Source organism: Elgaria multicarinata, chromosome 7, assembly GCF_023053635.1.
Source record: "Elgaria multicarinata webbii isolate HBS135686 ecotype San Diego chromosome 7, rElgMul1.1.pri, whole genome shotgun sequence".
In the NCBI taxonomy this organism is placed as follows: domain Eukaryota; kingdom Metazoa; phylum Chordata; class Lepidosauria; order Squamata; family Anguidae; genus Elgaria; species Elgaria multicarinata.
This window is the reverse complement of record NC_086177.1, coordinates 7,132,362-7,149,903: the sequence shown is the minus strand read 5'-3', so window position 1 is coordinate 7,149,903 and position 17,542 is coordinate 7,132,362. Positions and strand designations below refer to the sequence as shown.

At 40.3% G+C, this 17,542-nt stretch overlaps 1 protein-coding gene across 1 annotated transcript in view; it reads right to left on the bottom strand.

Annotated features, from left to right (window-relative positions):
* XRN2 (5'-3' exoribonuclease 2) overlaps window positions 1–17,542 on the bottom strand; it is a 64,778-nt gene that overhangs the window by 29,667 nt on the left and 17,569 nt on the right. The window contains exons 8-17 of the mRNA XM_063130178.1: window positions 15,568–15,618; window positions 13,872–14,029; window positions 11,430–11,504; window positions 9,729–9,862; window positions 9,026–9,083; window positions 8,828–8,935; window positions 7,601–7,645; window positions 6,474–6,608; window positions 3,256–3,374; window positions 546–681 (exon numbers count right to left, since the gene is read on the bottom strand). Of these exons, the coding sequence (XP_062986248.1) occupies window positions 546–681; window positions 3,256–3,374; window positions 6,474–6,608; window positions 7,601–7,645; window positions 8,828–8,935; window positions 9,026–9,083; window positions 9,729–9,862; window positions 11,430–11,504; window positions 13,872–14,029; window positions 15,568–15,618 (1,019 nt within the window). The remainder of the gene's footprint in view (window positions 1–545; window positions 682–3,255; window positions 3,375–6,473; window positions 6,609–7,600; window positions 7,646–8,827; window positions 8,936–9,025; window positions 9,084–9,728; window positions 9,863–11,429; window positions 11,505–13,871; window positions 14,030–15,567; window positions 15,619–17,542) is intronic.

The following is a 17,542-nucleotide window of genomic DNA, read 5'->3' as shown; positions in this document are numbered from 1 at the left end:
CTGTCTTCCACAAAGATGAGGTTTGGAGTACAAAGATTTGTAGATCAAACTGTCAGACAAAATAAGATGGTTCTTACAAGTTTTTCTAATTATTTTGTCCGTTAATTTAAGAATAAAATCATCATTATTCGAATGCTTTGTTCTCCTACATCTCTTGCCTAATTTTGTCGTCCTGCATCTCTTGCCTAATTATTTTTTCCTTCCATTTTTCATATTGAGACAATAAATCTTTCTACCCCAATTTGGATAATTTGTCCTTGGCTTGACCATTATCTGAATCTATTTTTATATTCTGTTCAAGAACTCCTTTCTGTCAAGAAAACCAGTTTTGCAGAGCCCATTATACCAGCCCAGGTACTAGCTGCCAGGCCCCATGTTTTAGGCGCAATTGGCTATTGTATACTTGGGGTTGATCCATTCCTGATTATCCCACTCTAAAATCCCTAGGGTAAGCAAGCAAGCCCTGTTTACGGGGATTACATGTTATTGGAAAAACAAATGGTTCATTTTGAGTAAAAATATATTCCAAGTAACTGAATAAGTACCTGATAATAATATCTGAGAACCCAGCAAAGCCCTTCCACGTAAGACTGTACAACTTTACGGCGGAATTTTTTATCGGAGACATCAACATCAAATTTGTTTTTGTAGTACCGCTGCTTCCAGCCTGCTTCCCATAACCTATACAACAATTCAATTTGCATTAATTTCTGCATAGCACGAATTTACATAATGTGCAATTCAAATTTAAAATGGTTTTAATACAAGAATAAATATTGTACACATCACTTTAACAATAACAGCAGCTAAAATAATGTTCCTTTGTTGACCCCAAAAGACAATAAATGGTGAGTAGGCATGAGCCCCTTTCTCATCTTTTCCCCCATATCTCTATTAGCAAATGATAGTTGTGGATAATGACATTGGCTGGACTCCAAGAAGCTTCAAACAGTGTTCTCTGCATATACAGAGACCTTTCAGACCTTTTCTTCCTACTGTGACACGTTACCCCCTATCTAACAAGCCTCTCCTAGAGGTTCGGTAGGACTGAGGACCTTTCTAGGGCAACATTCGATGCGGAAGCAAATTCCCCTTTCAGCCAGAAGAGAAATCGGTCCTCCCCTGAGGCATGCACTGAAGTGTTTTTTTGGATCCTTGCTCAGCTGTGAAGCTTGTGTGTGTGTGTATGTATGAGAGAGGGGGGGACTCATTATCTCCCAGCCTAAGCTAACTCACAGGGCTCATCTACACCAAGCAGGATATTCCACTATGAAAGCAGTATATAAAAGGCAGGAGCCGCCCCACTGCTTTATAACGGTATTGAAGTGCACTGCAGGATCTGCACTACTGCTTTATAGTGGTACTGAAGTGCACTGACAACTGTTGGGGCCCAGGACACATCTACACCAAGCAGGATATAACGCCATGAAAATGGTATGAAAGTGGTATATGGTATGTGTCATGGGCCCCAACAGTTGTCTGTGCAATTCAATATCACCATAAAGCAGTAGTGTGGCTCCTGCCTTTTACAGTATATACTGCTTCCACACCACTTTCAGAGTGGAATACCCTGCTTGGTGTAGATGAGCTCACAGATTTATTGTATGTAGTGCAGTGGTTCCCAAACTTTTTCAGGTAACCGCCCCCTTTGTTCCACAAACTCATGCCCAGTGCCCCCTGCGCGTAGCCCCTTTAAATGGGAAGCACCTGCCACAGGCTTGCCAAGGGAGGGAGGGAAAAGAGAGCGAGCGCCTCTGTTTTGCAGACGGCGTGGCGGGGCACACCAAGCAGGGTATGTCTCTTCATTAGCATTTTGGTACTTTTGAAACATTTCAATTCACCGTTAAAAGGACTCTTCTTAAACGGTATGAATACACGTGTGGATTCTTCCCCTATATGGCTTGGGACCAAACTACCTACTCCCATAAAAATATACCCGGGTTATTATTATTATTATTATTATTATTATTTATTTATTTATTTATTTATTTATATAGCACCATCAATGTACATGGTGCTGTACAGAGTAAAACAGTAAATAGCAAGACTCTGCCGCATAGGCTTAAGACCTTCTGGAGAGGCGCTTCTCGGAAAATACCACCTCGAGCACCCCCCTGCCGCCCCTTTGCCTCTTAACGCCCCCCTATGCAATCCCACCGCCCTTTGGGAATCACTGATGTAGTGCAATGGTACGCTTTCTGGAAGAAGCAGTGAAAGGCCAAGTTTTGCATGTGGCACTGATATTGTATTTCTTTATTGTATGTATAACAAAATACACCCTGGCTTGGACCAACCCCCCCCCTTCCCCATGTTCCTCCAACAAATTACAGCTCCCCCCACTCCATGGAGAAAGCTAGTCTGACGCATCCTGCAATCTATGGGAACGAATGTTCAGGGGGGCAGCTGCTGGACATGGGGAGCAGAAAAGCACCCTGGAATGAACAGAAAAAACCTCATGCCAATTTGGATCCAAGCCATTATGCCAAACATATTTATAGTGCAAGAAAGAATATATTATTATTCATTATTTACATTATTTATTATTTATTAAATTTATATACCGCCCCATAGCCAAAGCTCTCTGGGCAGTTTACAGAAAGTTAAAAACAGAAAGTTAAAAATTAAAAGTATACAAAAATTTTAAACCAACAAAAATATAAAAACAACAGTATAAAACAGTATCCATTTTAAACAACAACATATATGAACTTATGAAGTGAATTTATGTACAGTCAGACCACTAGTCAACTTAGCCCAATATTGTCTCCCCTGATTGGCAACAACCGTAGGTCTTTCCACTAGAGATGCTGGGAATTGAGACAGGGAACTTGTCATGCAAAGCACATTCCTCACCAGTAACCAAAGGGCCCTCACCAAAATGAGCTGAAGTAAAGGGATTTGGTTACAGAGCTTTAAGAGTTAAACAGTTTCATTTATGTTGTAGAACAACGACATTCTGCTCACAGAAGCTGAGCTGAATATTGAACCTCTAGCCAATCTGGTGCTGAGTCTCAAAGGGAGTAGCAGCTTTCAGGACGAAAACCTGCATGCATACTAATGGAGGCACTTAAATTTAACAGCTATAGCCTACATATCTCACTGGAATTTACTGAGTATCCCAACCCTCCACATTAATTATTGGTGGATAAAAAGATCATGGAAAAGCATTAGAAAGTACTGCAGATATGGGGTAAATAGTATTAATGAGGCGACATCCCTTTTGACAATGTGCTAACAAAGTACCAAACATGTCACCTGATATTATCTTCAGGCTCAGGTTCACTGTCACTGTCCTCTGCTTTTCGTTTAATTCCTCCTGTTGGGGATGGCGTACCATCAGATGTGAAGCTGGTATTAGGAGAAGCTGAAGGAGTCTAGGGATGTAGTTGTTGTACAGAGAGTTAGGGGAAAGGTCTCATTACACTTATACAATTAAAATTAATGGATTTGTCATAAAAAACTGAGAAACATATCCATCTATTTTACTTAGGTACCGACCGAGGCTGGGATTTTTTTTAAAAAAACAACTATGTGCAAACTAGCTTTGGGTTAGTGTTTCTCAAACACTAACTAGCCTTTCAAGTCATGTAATAAAGCACTTTTGAAACTGAAGGGGACTTTTAAAAGCAGGTTGTGTTACGGTAAGGGTTCTGATGTTCAAGCAAAGGGGGAAGATATCTTGCTAGAAATCCTACCCCCTGCCAAAATAAATATATCTAAGCATTGCTTTATATGTTACCATCTTATTCAGTACATATTGATGTTGTGGACCTATGAAAAGCATAAAGTTTGACGTGCACATGTGCACTGGGGTGACTTCACACCAAAACTTTTCTCAGCTCTAGGATGTTCCCGAATGTAGATCTGCAGAGGTACAGAACCCACGTGTGTGATACAGAGATCATGAAGAAGGAACACACACTGACCTGGTTCGCATGTAATGGTGGCAAAATCGTGGGTTAATTAACCCAGATTTGCCTCAGTGCATGCCCAATGCATGTTGCTGCCATTTTCAATTTGCAACCTCTGATCAGAGGTTATTCCATGATGTACAAACCCAGACACAATGGGTTTATTGTGGGTTAAACTAATTGTTAATTTACAATTAGTTCTTAGGCTAACTGAGGGACGTTTAACCTATATTTAACCCATGGTGAACAGGTTCACACATCACAGAGTAACGTGGTCAATCACAGAGGCAAAACCTGGGTTAACGTGTAGCCCCAAAGTGGTTAAGCTGCATTATTCAAAATTGTCAAATATAGACATAATTTCAGAGATCATTATTTGAAAACAACTTTTTCTTGATGACCTATATATTATGGCATACTATTTTGGGCTTTGCAAAGTCTACTTTCTAAATCATCCACAATTCTAATGGAAGAAACACATGCTATATAGTCTACCAATTAACATGACTTTTTACTAATAAATACTGATTTTCACAAACATACTAAAGGTGAAAATATTTTCTAAGTAATAAAGTTTTATTTTCAAGAAAGCAAAAAAACAAAGAAAGTTCCAACCCTCCAACTGCTATAATAAAATGACTTTTATTTATTAGTTAAATGAGTAGCACACCCTTCATCTTATGGTCTGAAGGGTACATACATATTAATAAAACAACATAAAACAAGTTAAAGCCACCATCAAAGACTGAATGCACACTGTAATTCAAAACACTAATTTAATTTCAGGGGGGAAATAACATGATCTCATATCCTTCATCCACTTCCAAGGCCTGGTAAAGACGTACAACTTAACTTGCCAACAAAATGCATACATTTAAGCTAAGGGTGTTGTTCTCCATGTCTGTTTGTATTTTTAATTCTAATTCTTTTAACTGTACAAATCTCATTTATTGTAGCTCCTGAGGAAGGATGATCAAATCCGAAACGTTAAGCATTTTATATACAAACAAGAATTATTAAAGAATTTTAACTGTTTCAGTAGCACCAGAGCCCGTCTCTCGCTTCTTACTCATACATTTAAGCTGCCAGAAACTAGGGCTGTGAGAGCCTCAGGATTCAGAATGGAAATCTGAATCCCGGTGGCCATTTTAGGACAGATCTACCATTTTAAAGGGGCTCCAATATGTCGGAAAGATCCTACAACTCCCAGGATGCACTCCCTGCAATCATGTCCTCGCCGTTGCCATTGCCCAGCTGAATGGCAATCACCATGTGCACCCCATCCAGAGGTGTGCACATCCCTGGAAGCACATGGGTGGCCCGCAATCACCACACCCCATCCAGGGATGTGCACGTCCCTGGAAGTATGTGGGCCGCCAGCAATCACTGCGCAGCTGGGCAATGTCAGCAGCAGCGAGGACATCCCGTCAAGGGCCTCCAGTAGGATCCTCCCTCCCTCCCTCCCTCCCTCCCTCCCTCCCTCCCAGGGAGTGCATCCTGAGAGTTGTAGGATCTTTCTGACATACTGGGGTCCCTTGGGCTATGCTTTAAAATGGTGGATCCATCCTAAAATGGCCACCAGGATTAAGATTTCCAAATTCGAATCCAGAGGCTTGCATAGCCCTACCAGAAACATCTCGGAGGGAAGAGAAACCGAAACCCTAACCCTAACCCAAAACAAAAACAACCCTTTATCAGACCCCACTCATGACAGATTTAGAAAATGGGGAGGAAGCCCTGGGAATTAAAAAAAGTCCTTTGAGAAGTGAGTCTTTTCCAGACAGAGTTCATCATAGGTTCTGCAGTAGCTATTTGAAACTGACAATATTGTACTGCACATTTTTCTTGAACATACTCAAAAATAAGAAATCTAGTCAGGGTGGCAAGTTCAAGACAGACACAATACACAACAAATTCAAAAATAAAAGCCTTCCCCATACCACAGCTGATTTTGCTTCAGATAGTTGTAAAAATTGAATTTCATTACTTCTGACCCTGGGGACTGAACCCTCAGGTGAAATGGTGAAGAGTGTTTCGATCTCCACCCCCTCCCTCATTAACTTAATCAATTACTTTTCCCCATGGAGAGATCAGGGGTGGGAACATGCGAAGCCAAGCTGATTCCAGAGTTCAACTCTTCGGGCTAAGGAAGTAAGGATAAAATTAGAGTTGGGCAAGGAAGAGAAGACCATATACACCACTTCGGGTTCCCTGAGGAAGGATGGGATAAGAACGAAAATAAATTATGTTTTTGGCACTTTAAAACCACACATATTCACAAAGGAAAACTGAAAAACAGAAACCAAAATCATGGTGCTCATATTTGGTTCCCTGGGGATCTCAGTTGTGAAAACTGGTGAACTGTAAGTAGACAGTCAACTGCTCAGTCATGTGACCACTTAAAACTTAAGTAGCTGTTTAAAAGAACTTCAGTCAAGTTGTACCTAAAGTGACAGACTTGCAGGAACAAAATTGAGCCGTTAGTAAGCCAAAACAAGTCCACAAACCTGCACATTTATTACTTTTTCTACTCTAGTAACAAAGTTTAGAACAATTACTTACTGTATTTTGTCTGTCCTGCATTCTCATTTCAAAGGCCGTATGCCTTGGATTACTGATTGGCTGATGGCTTGATCTATTTCCCCTCCCCAAAGGTTGTGGGGTAAACTGCCCTCCAGCCATAGAATGTTGTTCCCTCTAAAGTGAGCAAACATATATTAGCAGAAATGTTCATCACCAATTACCAGAGCAAGCACCATATAAAAAGTGGACTTCTGTAATGTGTAAATTACCCTGTTCAGGCTTCAGTCCTACATGCAGTAAGTGGGACTAATTTCCAAACAAACACGTGTAAGATTGTACTGTTTGTTGAAAGTACATACAGTATTTACACTAGCATATTTCATCTGACCTATTAACAGAAGAATCTTGAACGCTTGGCTGTCTGAGTGAATGCAGGATGGGGCGACGGCCCTGTCAGAGGTCCATGGTGACCTACAGAAATCTCCACAGGCACAGCAGAATCACTGGCAGTGTTCCGAACTTCTGACTAGTGGTAGAGGATGAATTGGGGAATTCTGGGCAGAGGATGTCAGGCATGGCCTTGGATCTGCTGGATCCAAATCCTCCTTGCTTCCCTGACATGGCCCCAGATTATGCTCCATATCCAGACCAGCATGCTGCTACTGTAGGTATTTAACCTTCCACTGTAACCGATGAAGGGGGGAGGCACTGAATCGAACTGCTAGAGAGCTCTACTACCCCCAACCCCACCTAGAACTGCTATGAAACAATTCATTAATATAAGTGGCTGTGAATAATCTAAATTAAAATAATGAAAAAATGGGATTATTATTAATGATATTAAGGGTGCAGCCCTGTGAGACTGCTGCCCATTAGACAGACGCCTTCAAGCTCAGAGGCTTCCAAAACTCATATGCTCTGGGCAGGAGGGAGACAGAGAAATCCCACTAAGCAAGTACCAGAGTAACTGCAGCAGCTCTTTGCATCCCAGTCTAGAAAAACAGTTACAACATTTTTATTTTATTTCTATCCTTCCTTTTGATCCAGAAGAATCCCCAAGGCAGCTTACATAATTTACATTAGGCCTGTCTCTAGCCCACACACCATACTTGTCTTAAATCGGGATGTTGCTGCAAGTAAAATAGAACAGGAAGCTTTATATTTACCTTCATTCTTTTCTTTTTTTCCTTCTGTCTTCTTTTGAAATTTTCCTACCATAAAGAACGGAGATATTAGAAAAACAGTGTGCCATATAAAATATATGGAAAATATGAACAGAAACATTTACTGGCCTGTACTGAGAAAATAAAATGCCAAAACAGACTTCACTCATATTTGCCATAACACATTTTGCAGAACTACCCACTTAATGCTCAAAGAATAGTGCTGTTCTGAATTAAATGGAATCCTATTAAAATGATACACAAACAATAATGTTCAATAGCATTTATTTATACATTTCTGGGTTCTTTCCCAGAACACAGTCCTAAGAGAAGCTTAAACATACACAAACACAAACACACACACACTGTATCACCATCACCACCACCACCACCACAAAGTAGTGTACAAGCTTTCAACACCTTGTATTTTTTTTGGCTTAACATTGATCCTAAAGATGTGTTCTGGTCAACTCAAAGATTTGCACACTTTGATTTTTGTTGGTGCTAATCCCTACACAGGGGTTGCAAAACAGTACCTTTACTTGATAAATAAAGGTCCTGGTTTGCTATCCTGATACAGCATCCCCCCACCCCCCAAAAGGAAAAAATAGCAATTTTTGTGAACCGCCCAGAGAGCTTCGGCTATTGGGCGGTATAAAAATGTAATAAATAAATAAATAAATAAATAAAAAATATCAACATTGCTACATGAACATTTTCTTCTGCCAAAAAACAGAACAATTCACAATTCACTTAAAAACATTAAACCAGCAGCAACACAAATAAAGAACAAACACAAAGTCAAACACAATGCACATTCATTGGCAGCTTATAGAGGCAAACCACTTCTAAGGACTCCGATTTAAAATGCATTTTATTTATTGCACACTGGAGTAACAAACAGAATCATAGAATAGCAGAGTTGGAAGGGGCCTACAAGGCCATCGAGTCCAACCCCCTGCTCAATGCAGGAATCCACCCTAAAACATCCCTGGCAGATGGTTGTCCAGCTGCCTCTTGAAGGCCTCTAGTGTGGGAGAGCCCACAACCTCCCTAGGTAACTGATTCCATTGTCGCACTGCTCTAACAGTCAGGAAGTTTTTCCTGATGTCCAGCTGGAATCTGGCTTCCTTTAACTTGAGCCCGTTATACCAAAAACAATATTAAACCACACCCTCTGTTTTCATTTGTTATTAAGTTATTATTGAAGATATTGGAAGATTTTTTTACCTCATCATCTTTTCGCTTCTTAAAAATGCTATCTTCAACTTCTCCAACAGCTAACATGATCATCTGCACTCTTTGCAAGTTGACGTAGCCATTTTCTGTAAGGTACCCCTGGAAATTGTAAAGTAAAACAGTAATAATCTTTCTTCCTCTTAAACTTCCACAAGATGTTATTTAAGGGGTGGGTGTGATATCACTTACTCCAGTTTTGTGCACGACGTTTTTATAAATGTTCACTAGACGGTCAATTGCTCCCTCTCTGCAGTAGGAGAATAAATAAAATAATTTAGTCCATTTCTAGGAATATTAGCTACTCAAAAGACTGAACCAGCATTTAACTACTAATCTGTGAACTGGTGCTGACCTTGCCAACTGCCACACCACCCTCCAACCACAAAAATAGTTGAGCAATTAGATACTGGCAACTAGAAAAATCCTAAATTAGGGGTGATCTGTGGCAGGCAGCAATCAGAGCTCAAGAAGACAGGTGGTTATGCGCAGCATAAATATAAGCAACACAAAATAATTAGACATATGAACTCATGCATTTATAAAATCTTACACCTGACTCCTGAGTAATCAATTATACAGTTCACTGATTTGAACAGCCAAAAACAACAATAACACCATTATGGTCAGGATGCAAATTACTGAATAATGAATACTTTATATACCCAAGCAGCCCCTTCTATGCCAATAGCAAACTTCGTTTAAAGCAGAAGGAAATTTCAAAACAATGTAAAATTGCACTACGCACACCTAACCTCTTTGGCACTTCTAAAAATGCTCTTCAGATTTGGCCAACTTTTAGTTTGTAAACTTCAATAAGTAACACTTACAGTACAGCTATTTTTGCGTTCACCACAACACTTAAGTATTTCTGTCCGTAATGCTCTTTTCTTACCTGATCTCTAACGAGGGTAAATGAGGCAGAAAGTCATTTCCCACAAAGAAACACATGAAAACCCAGTCATCAACACTTCTTTCGACATCGAAAGGGAAAGGCAAACTGGCCATCGTTAGTTCTTTTTCCAAATACTAGAAATATTTTAAAGAGAGAGATGTTAAATTAGGGCTTGGTAGCCAAAAATATTTCTACTAGCTAATGGGAATATAGTCAAAGCTTGTGGAGAATGCCTTTCCTTTCCACCAAGCAAGTGCAGTCTATCTCCTCCCCCAAATTAAGGAGGAAAGCTAAGAGTAGAGATGGCACTGGTCCCTATAAACATCCCTGCAAGTCTTTTTCTGGAAATTAAATAGTGTCCCCATCTCTCGAAAGTATACTATACACAGACTCCCTTATCTCAAAATTAAGTGCTTGTTTTCTAAATTCCTATTCAGTAGCTCTGCACAATTAAAATATTTCTCTTCCCCAACTCTGTAATTCACTTGCCTTGAGCAAACTGTCCTTTGCACCCTACCTGACAAAGGGCTTCATTTGCACTAGAACACATTTGCTCAGAAAGCATGCATTTTCAACACAAGGGCTAAAATGGCTATGAACATGATTTTCCTTCCCTCAAAAGAAGTCCACTCCAGATTTTTCTTCCTTCCCTGCAGCACCTCCGCTCACAAGTAAATTCATCAAATTTCTGTGGTTTTAACTTTCCCCTCCAATGGGGGCTGGAGGTGGAGGACGCTGCAGGCCAGTAACCATCACATGACCTGCCAGAGCCAAAGTGGAATGTCTGCAGACCCGTCCCACAATCTTGGGACTCTGAACATACTGAAAAACTGTGATTTCACAATCAAGGCAGTTTTCTTCTGCACGGCACCTGCTTTTTGTAACATCTTGCCCAGTGAAGAGATCCGGAGATCTCAAAAGCCTGCACTTTTTAAAATGATCATTTGGTTAGCCTAACAAAGGTGTTACATTAATATACATTTTGGAATTCCGCAGACAAGGACTCTCTGGAGAAACAGGGGGCAAATGCATAAATGGTACCAGGAACTAAACTAAGAGAAGTAAAATGGATATTTGAAAATGCTGCTCAGTCAGAGGAATGAGGAGGGAGTGGAGAGTGTAGGATTAAATATAAGCGGATGTGGCAGCAGTCTGTCTTACAGCCAATGCTACCTGCTTAAATGCTGGTTATCAACAAAAACAAAATATTCTTGGTTGCCATGCCAACTATGTTTGTTGGGTGCTCTATAATGCACAGCCTGATCTTTGTGCATATTTCTTTGGTGGGGGGGGGGGAGAGTCCTACTGCATGTAATGCAGCTGGGCAGAATTTCTTTCAGCCCAGGGGCCAAATTCCATTTCAGAGAAACTCTCGGGGGACACGTTCCAGTCTTGGGAGGGATCAAGGCAAAAGGAGACAGAGCTGAGGTGAAAAGGACAGGGCCAGAAAATACCCAAACTGCCAGAATATTTTAGTTTAAAGCTTTCACTGCCTTTTAGAATGGGGAGGGGGGAACTACACAAAAGCTGGGAAACCACCAAACAATAGTTGGGTGGGGGGGAAGAGACCAGGGCTTCTTGGGAACCCTGGAGGGTAGGATTAAGGCCCCTGGAGGGCCAGACGTTTCTGCCCCCCTGGTGTAACAGGTCTTGGGATCCATTGCACAGTATTGTAGCCTAAATTCAATCAGTATCACTTACTTCTCTCAAAACACATAAGCGAATAAAGATAAATTCTTGTTCCATCCCAGGAGGACAATCTGCAAATTGATCGTGCTGTCAAGACGAAAAAATGACAGAGTATTTACACATACGCTTTACAGGGTGTGAGTGTCCCCCACCCCCCTGTATTTTTCTTTTGTGTAAATCACTTCAAAACTTCCTTGGTAGTGGCAAGTTGACACACACATCTAATAAATGAAATCAAATGAATGAATGACTTTCATAGAATCATAGAATAGCAGAGTTGGAAGGGGCCTACAAGGCCATCGAGTCCAACCCCCTGCTCAATGCAGGAATCCACCCTAAAGCATCCCTGACAGATGCTTTGTCCAGCTGCCTCTTGAAGGCCTCTAGTGTGGGAGAGCCCACAATCTCCCTAGGTAACTGATTCCACTGTCGTACTGCTCTAACAGTCAGGAAGTTTTTCCTGATGTCCAGCTGGAATCTGGCTTCCTTTATCTTGAGCCCATTATTCCGTGTCCTGCACTCTGGGAGGATCGAGAAGAGATCCTGGCCCTCCTCTGTGTGACAACCTTTTAAGTATTTGAAGAGTGCTCTCATGTCTCCCCTCAATCTTCTCTTCTCTACACTAAACATGCCCAGTTCTTTAAGTCTCTCTTCATAGGGCTTTGTTTCCAGACCCCTGATCATCCTGGTTGCCCTCCTCTGAACACGCTCCAGCTTGTCTGCGTCCTTCTTGAATTGTGGAGCCCAGAACTGGACGCAATTCTCTAGATGAGGCCTAACCAGGGCCGAATAGAGAGGAACCAGTACCTCACGTGATTTGGAAGCTATACTTCTATTAATGCAAGTATAATGCAAACTTCTATTAACTTTAAAGTAGCTTCTCCCACAGCACAGAAGTAAATCCCCCTAAATTCACCAGGGCTTACTCTCTAGTACATGTGTTTAGGATTACAGTTTCAATTAGAAATTTAAGTGTATGAATTTTACAGCGCAATCCTATGCATGTTTACCCGGAAGTAAGTCCCAATGTGTTCAATGGGGCTTACTACCAGGTAAATATATTTAGGCTTGTAGCTTTAATCAAGGTACATATCCAATTTGGCAGTGTTAACTCTGATTGGTCATATCCTTTCCATTGTTGACTCCACCGAGTTTATATGCATTTGATATTATGCTGAAATAATTCAGCTCCCCCAAACTAAAGTCTCGTAATTTGCTAGGCCTTGGGAATCCATGCTGGATGAATTCCCACCTAAACCCTTCACGGGCTGAGTGATGTCAATGGATGGAGCCACACCCTCTGACATTACTCCATCACTAGCTGGCGCTCCTCCAGTTAGTGTTTTGGCCAGACACGTGGCTTTGATGCAAGTGGGCAAAGCTGTAAACGCTGGATCCTGACCAAGGCAACAAGCTCCTCCAGCTGGCACATTGGCTGGGGTGGCTTTAGTGTATGTGGGCTTTCCTGGCCTGATGAAGCCTTGCCCACTGACATCACTGTCAGGCATAATAGCTCCCCTCAGGTCATTGTCTGCTCAAGGCTGTAATAAATTGATACTAGCCAAGTGATGGAGACTTACCCAGCAATACAGTTAGGAAAACATTTAACTAGTAAAAAAAAAAGTCAGAACTCAATCATTTCTATCAGGGGTTTGTTCCCTTTGAGATTTTATCATTTTATACTATGTGGGCAGAATAGTCGGGATATTCTGCTTAAATTAAATTCTGCTTAATCCTTGGAAGAAATTACTCAAGTATACATAGGTCCTTCAAGTTTTTCTGGCCACACAAAGAAGCAGCAAAAAGCATAGGCATTCTGGCATGGGTGGAACTCGTGGGGAGGAGTTCAGCATGGAAAGGAGACTGTTGCCACGGAGAATGAGACGAGGAGTTTGCAGGGGAAAACAAGTGAGAGCAGTTTAGCCTGAGATCAGATCTTTTTTTTAAGCTGTTTTTGCCTTGTACCTCTATCGATTAACAAGAGGCTTGGTTGGGTCAGGCACAGAAACAAACCAGGAATAAGCCGGGATTCTGGGTTTAGACATAACAATGCAGTTATAGCAAGCCAGGATTTGTAAACGAACATCAAACCATGGCTTCAAATTGGAGGCTGTTGTCAAAAAATAAACCGTGATTTGTTCCCTTGTGTAGTTTCAGACATTCAAAACCACATTTAAGCTAAACAAACCCTGGCTTAAGTGTTGTGTGTGAACCAGCCTGATGAATACTGTTTGTGTTCCTTCCCTTTTAAATAGTTCATAATGGGGTTTCAATAACTCCTTGCTGCCACCCTTATGAAGTAGGTTAGGCTGAGAGAGAGAATGATTTACCTAAGGTTGCATAATAAGCTTAACGGCTAAGGAAAGATCTGAAAAGGGCTCCCCGACAACCTAACATGTTACTTTATTCTTTGTGTGCCACACTAGCTCTGATGCAAGTAAACTGTCAACCTACCTCCCCCTGCTTTTCTTTTGGCAGACCTTGACAATCTTTAACTTCATGTCCAAACTGGTTGCAAAGACCACACGGCTTAGGTTTATTAGGCTTAAATTCTTCTCTGATTATAGTAAAATTTGGTTCATGTGTAGCTAATCCAAGCATAATGAGATCAGCTATAAAAGAAATGAAGCAAAACTGAAATATTAATATTTCTTTTGAACAATGGCTCACTCCAGATGATCCTCCAAATCTCTAGAGGACTGGGAAGAAGCTATGGACTTGTTCATCATGGACTTCACCACCATCGTGTGCACAGTTTTCCAGGAAATCAAAATTGGTAAAATATGGTTAGTGCTAAATAGAAAATGGAGGGAAACATGTGCAAAGAAAGGGTGGGGGAAGGAATATGTCTCGTTCACAAACCCCCACACTGTGATTTGGCAGGTCATCTGACTTAAGTCAATATGTATGAGGATTTAATACAAAGCCTAGATAAATAATGTTGCTTTTATAATGACTGAATAAATCGGTTTATATCCGGACTAAATTAGATGCACTTAAGTTGCATCTAAATTAAATGCACTTAATTTCAATGGGATTTAAAGCATGACTAATTTGTCCCACTGATTTCAATGGGACCTAAATTCAACGAAATTAGTGTCATTCCAAACCATTAAGAAAGGATCTCTTTTTTTAGAAGTATAAAAGCCTATCTGAGACCAGTTGCCATTACCACAATTCAGTCCAATTGCAGTTAATTAAGTTTAGATACCAGTGAAGATTGAAAATAGGATTAAAATTATAAACTTAATTATAAATGGTAACACTGCAAATTATAGAATAAAAGATAAGAATAGGATGTGAACAGTTGTTAATTGCTCTCACAATAAGATTGTACCCAGAGAGCAGGAATGTGCCTTGGGTTCAGCCAACCCTGTTGGGGAAAGTGAATAAATGAACTAGGCGTCCAGCATTTATCTGAACATACTGTGAGATTAAACTCTCTTCAAGGTCTCTCCACAGTACCGATTCTCAGGGGGAAAAAGCTTCAGAACAGTCCCTGTCACAGAAAGTAGCAAAAAGGAACTCTATCATTGATTACATAGAACAACAACAACAGAAGATATACTTACTGAAATAGTTAACTTAATTAGTTAACTACTAATTAACTAATGGACTGGCTATAAATGGCTCTAAATAACATTTGAATGAACAAAAAAAATCTGAATTGGTTAATGCACATTAGCACTAATTCCCATTAACTAATGAGGATTAGCACATTTGCACATTAGTGCAAATGTGAATTAGCACAAGTAAAACAAAATTCTAGTAAAAAAACCAAACACAATTCTATCAATGAGAGGATGATCGAACGAAAAATGGCTAACAACCCCTGAAACACAGTCTGAACAGATTTAGTCAGCCACCAGGTCATAGTTATCCATTCTTAGGATTCTGACTTGAACAAACTAGGTATAGGATGCCAACTAGCAGTATAGAAAAAAGCAAAACCAAACACAGTATGCTTTCCAGTAACCTTTAGTAACTTTCTAAATATATTGCTAGGCCCCAGATGGCATGACCATTTTTATAAATGTGATGTACTCAAAGCATAATAGTACACACATTATGCTCTTGGGCCAAACACATCATTCCTTACTTAACAGACAGTACTATTATTAATGTAGGAAAACTAAAGAGAGGAACTTACCATCAGCGCCACATAAACAGTGGTGAGTGTTTGGATCATGGTTCGGTTGAGCTAAATCAGAAGAAAATAAATGTATTAACTATATTAGATTTATTATGGATCCCTAATATTGAATAAGATGGCACAAGATATTTATATAGGTTGTCAGGTAGTAAGAAAGGTGATAAAGAAAGCACTGGTGTAATATGACCAAACTGCCCAATTAGTAGTTTTGCTATTCTTTTTTTAGACGAACTGGAATTTCTGAACCATTTTCAAATGCAGCTCCATGAACATCATATTTACAATAATATAAAGAGGAAGTCAACAGGCCATGGGTAATTGTTGACAGGTATAAACATGCAGATAAGGCTTCAATTTGCAGAATAGCCAAAGCTGGTAAAAGGTGCTCTGAGCCAGAGGTCGTCTGGGCCTCTAATGACACTGCTGGATCAAAAAGCATCTCGACACTGTGAACCTGATCCTTTAAGGCAGGGGTGGGGAACTTCAGGCCTGGGGATTGATTTTACCCTCCTGGGGTCCCAATCTGGTCCTCTGGAGCTTCCCTGGTGGCCAAGCCCCTTCCCCTGTTCCCACCCCCCTTTCCCCCAGCCACCGATTTTTTGGTGTTTTCCCAGCTTTTGTGCAGTTTTTCCCTTATTATTATTATTATTTATTTATATAGCACCATCAATGTACATGGTGCTGTACAGAGTAAAACAATAAATAACAAGACCCAACAAGGTTGAAATGCCTCTACTAAGGATTAGTTTCTGGCAGTAAGAAATTTAAGCTAAAATACACTGCCATTTTTTCTTTTTTTGGTACCACCATTTTTGCCAGAATGTCTCAAGAGCTTCTCCAAAACTGAATTTGGCCCTCAGGCTGAAAGAGGCTCTCTTGTTTTTTGGGGACTGAACCTCTCCAGAACAGATTGATCACCACTTACAGTAGCAGAATTTAGGTTGAATTTAATCATCACAGGAAGTGTTCTGATAACAGTAGGAAGCTAAACAACTGGATCATCATTAAAGCTCAGAATAATAATTCAGAAGAAAGAATATTTTAATTCCTTAAGACACAAAAAGCAAGAGAACAATGGCTCTTTTCGGGGAGACAAACACAATGTTTCATTAGGTTTTACCCCTGAAGCAGTGGATCTTTTATTTACAGCAACCCAGCTACAAAGGTTTTTTTAAATTAATAATCAGCAGTCAGAAGGAATTATGTATTGTTGAAGTTGGTCCCCTCTTTCTGGTACTTAACTTCTGTATGTATGTTCCTGCAAGTATATCAACCGATGCAGGATTTGGCAATATGAAATTACCAAGTTATATTGGCGACCCAAACAAACATAATTATTACCATTGTTGTTAACTCGTTAATGAAGGTGTTTCAAATCATATGGAAAGGTCTCAGTATTAAAGAACAATATTTATAGTGTATAAGTCCTTGGAAAAGAACAAGTTATGTAGTTAAAAACTTTTAGCTAATGCAAGTGCTTTATTTGATACTAATTATACTCTAGTAATCGGGAAAATAGATATTGGCTTGATTCCAGAGTTCCCATGAGTGGAAGTCCATTCACAGGATATTCCCCCTGGAGGAAGTGGGTGGGGAAGAGAGGTAATTTTCACTAATTCCCCAGTCCAAATGCCACTCCCCGAAAAGCTGCTTTAGAGAGATGGGGGACCCTCCACAACAATTGGGAGGTGGCTGCAGGGGGGAAATTGGTGAAAGTTGCTTCCCCAGTTCCTCTATTAGAAGCCTTCACTGGATCTCCATCCCTTCTGTAAATGGAGGAAGCTCCTCTAGAAGCCCTTTGTGGAAGGAATACCTGGACCCAACCCTCCAACATTCAGAAGTAGAAGCAACTTCATACTCTGTACAGCACCATGTACATTGATGGTGCTATATAAATAATAATAATAATAATAATAATAATAATAATAATAATAATAATAATAATAATAATCTTCCTCAGTCAGCTTGAACT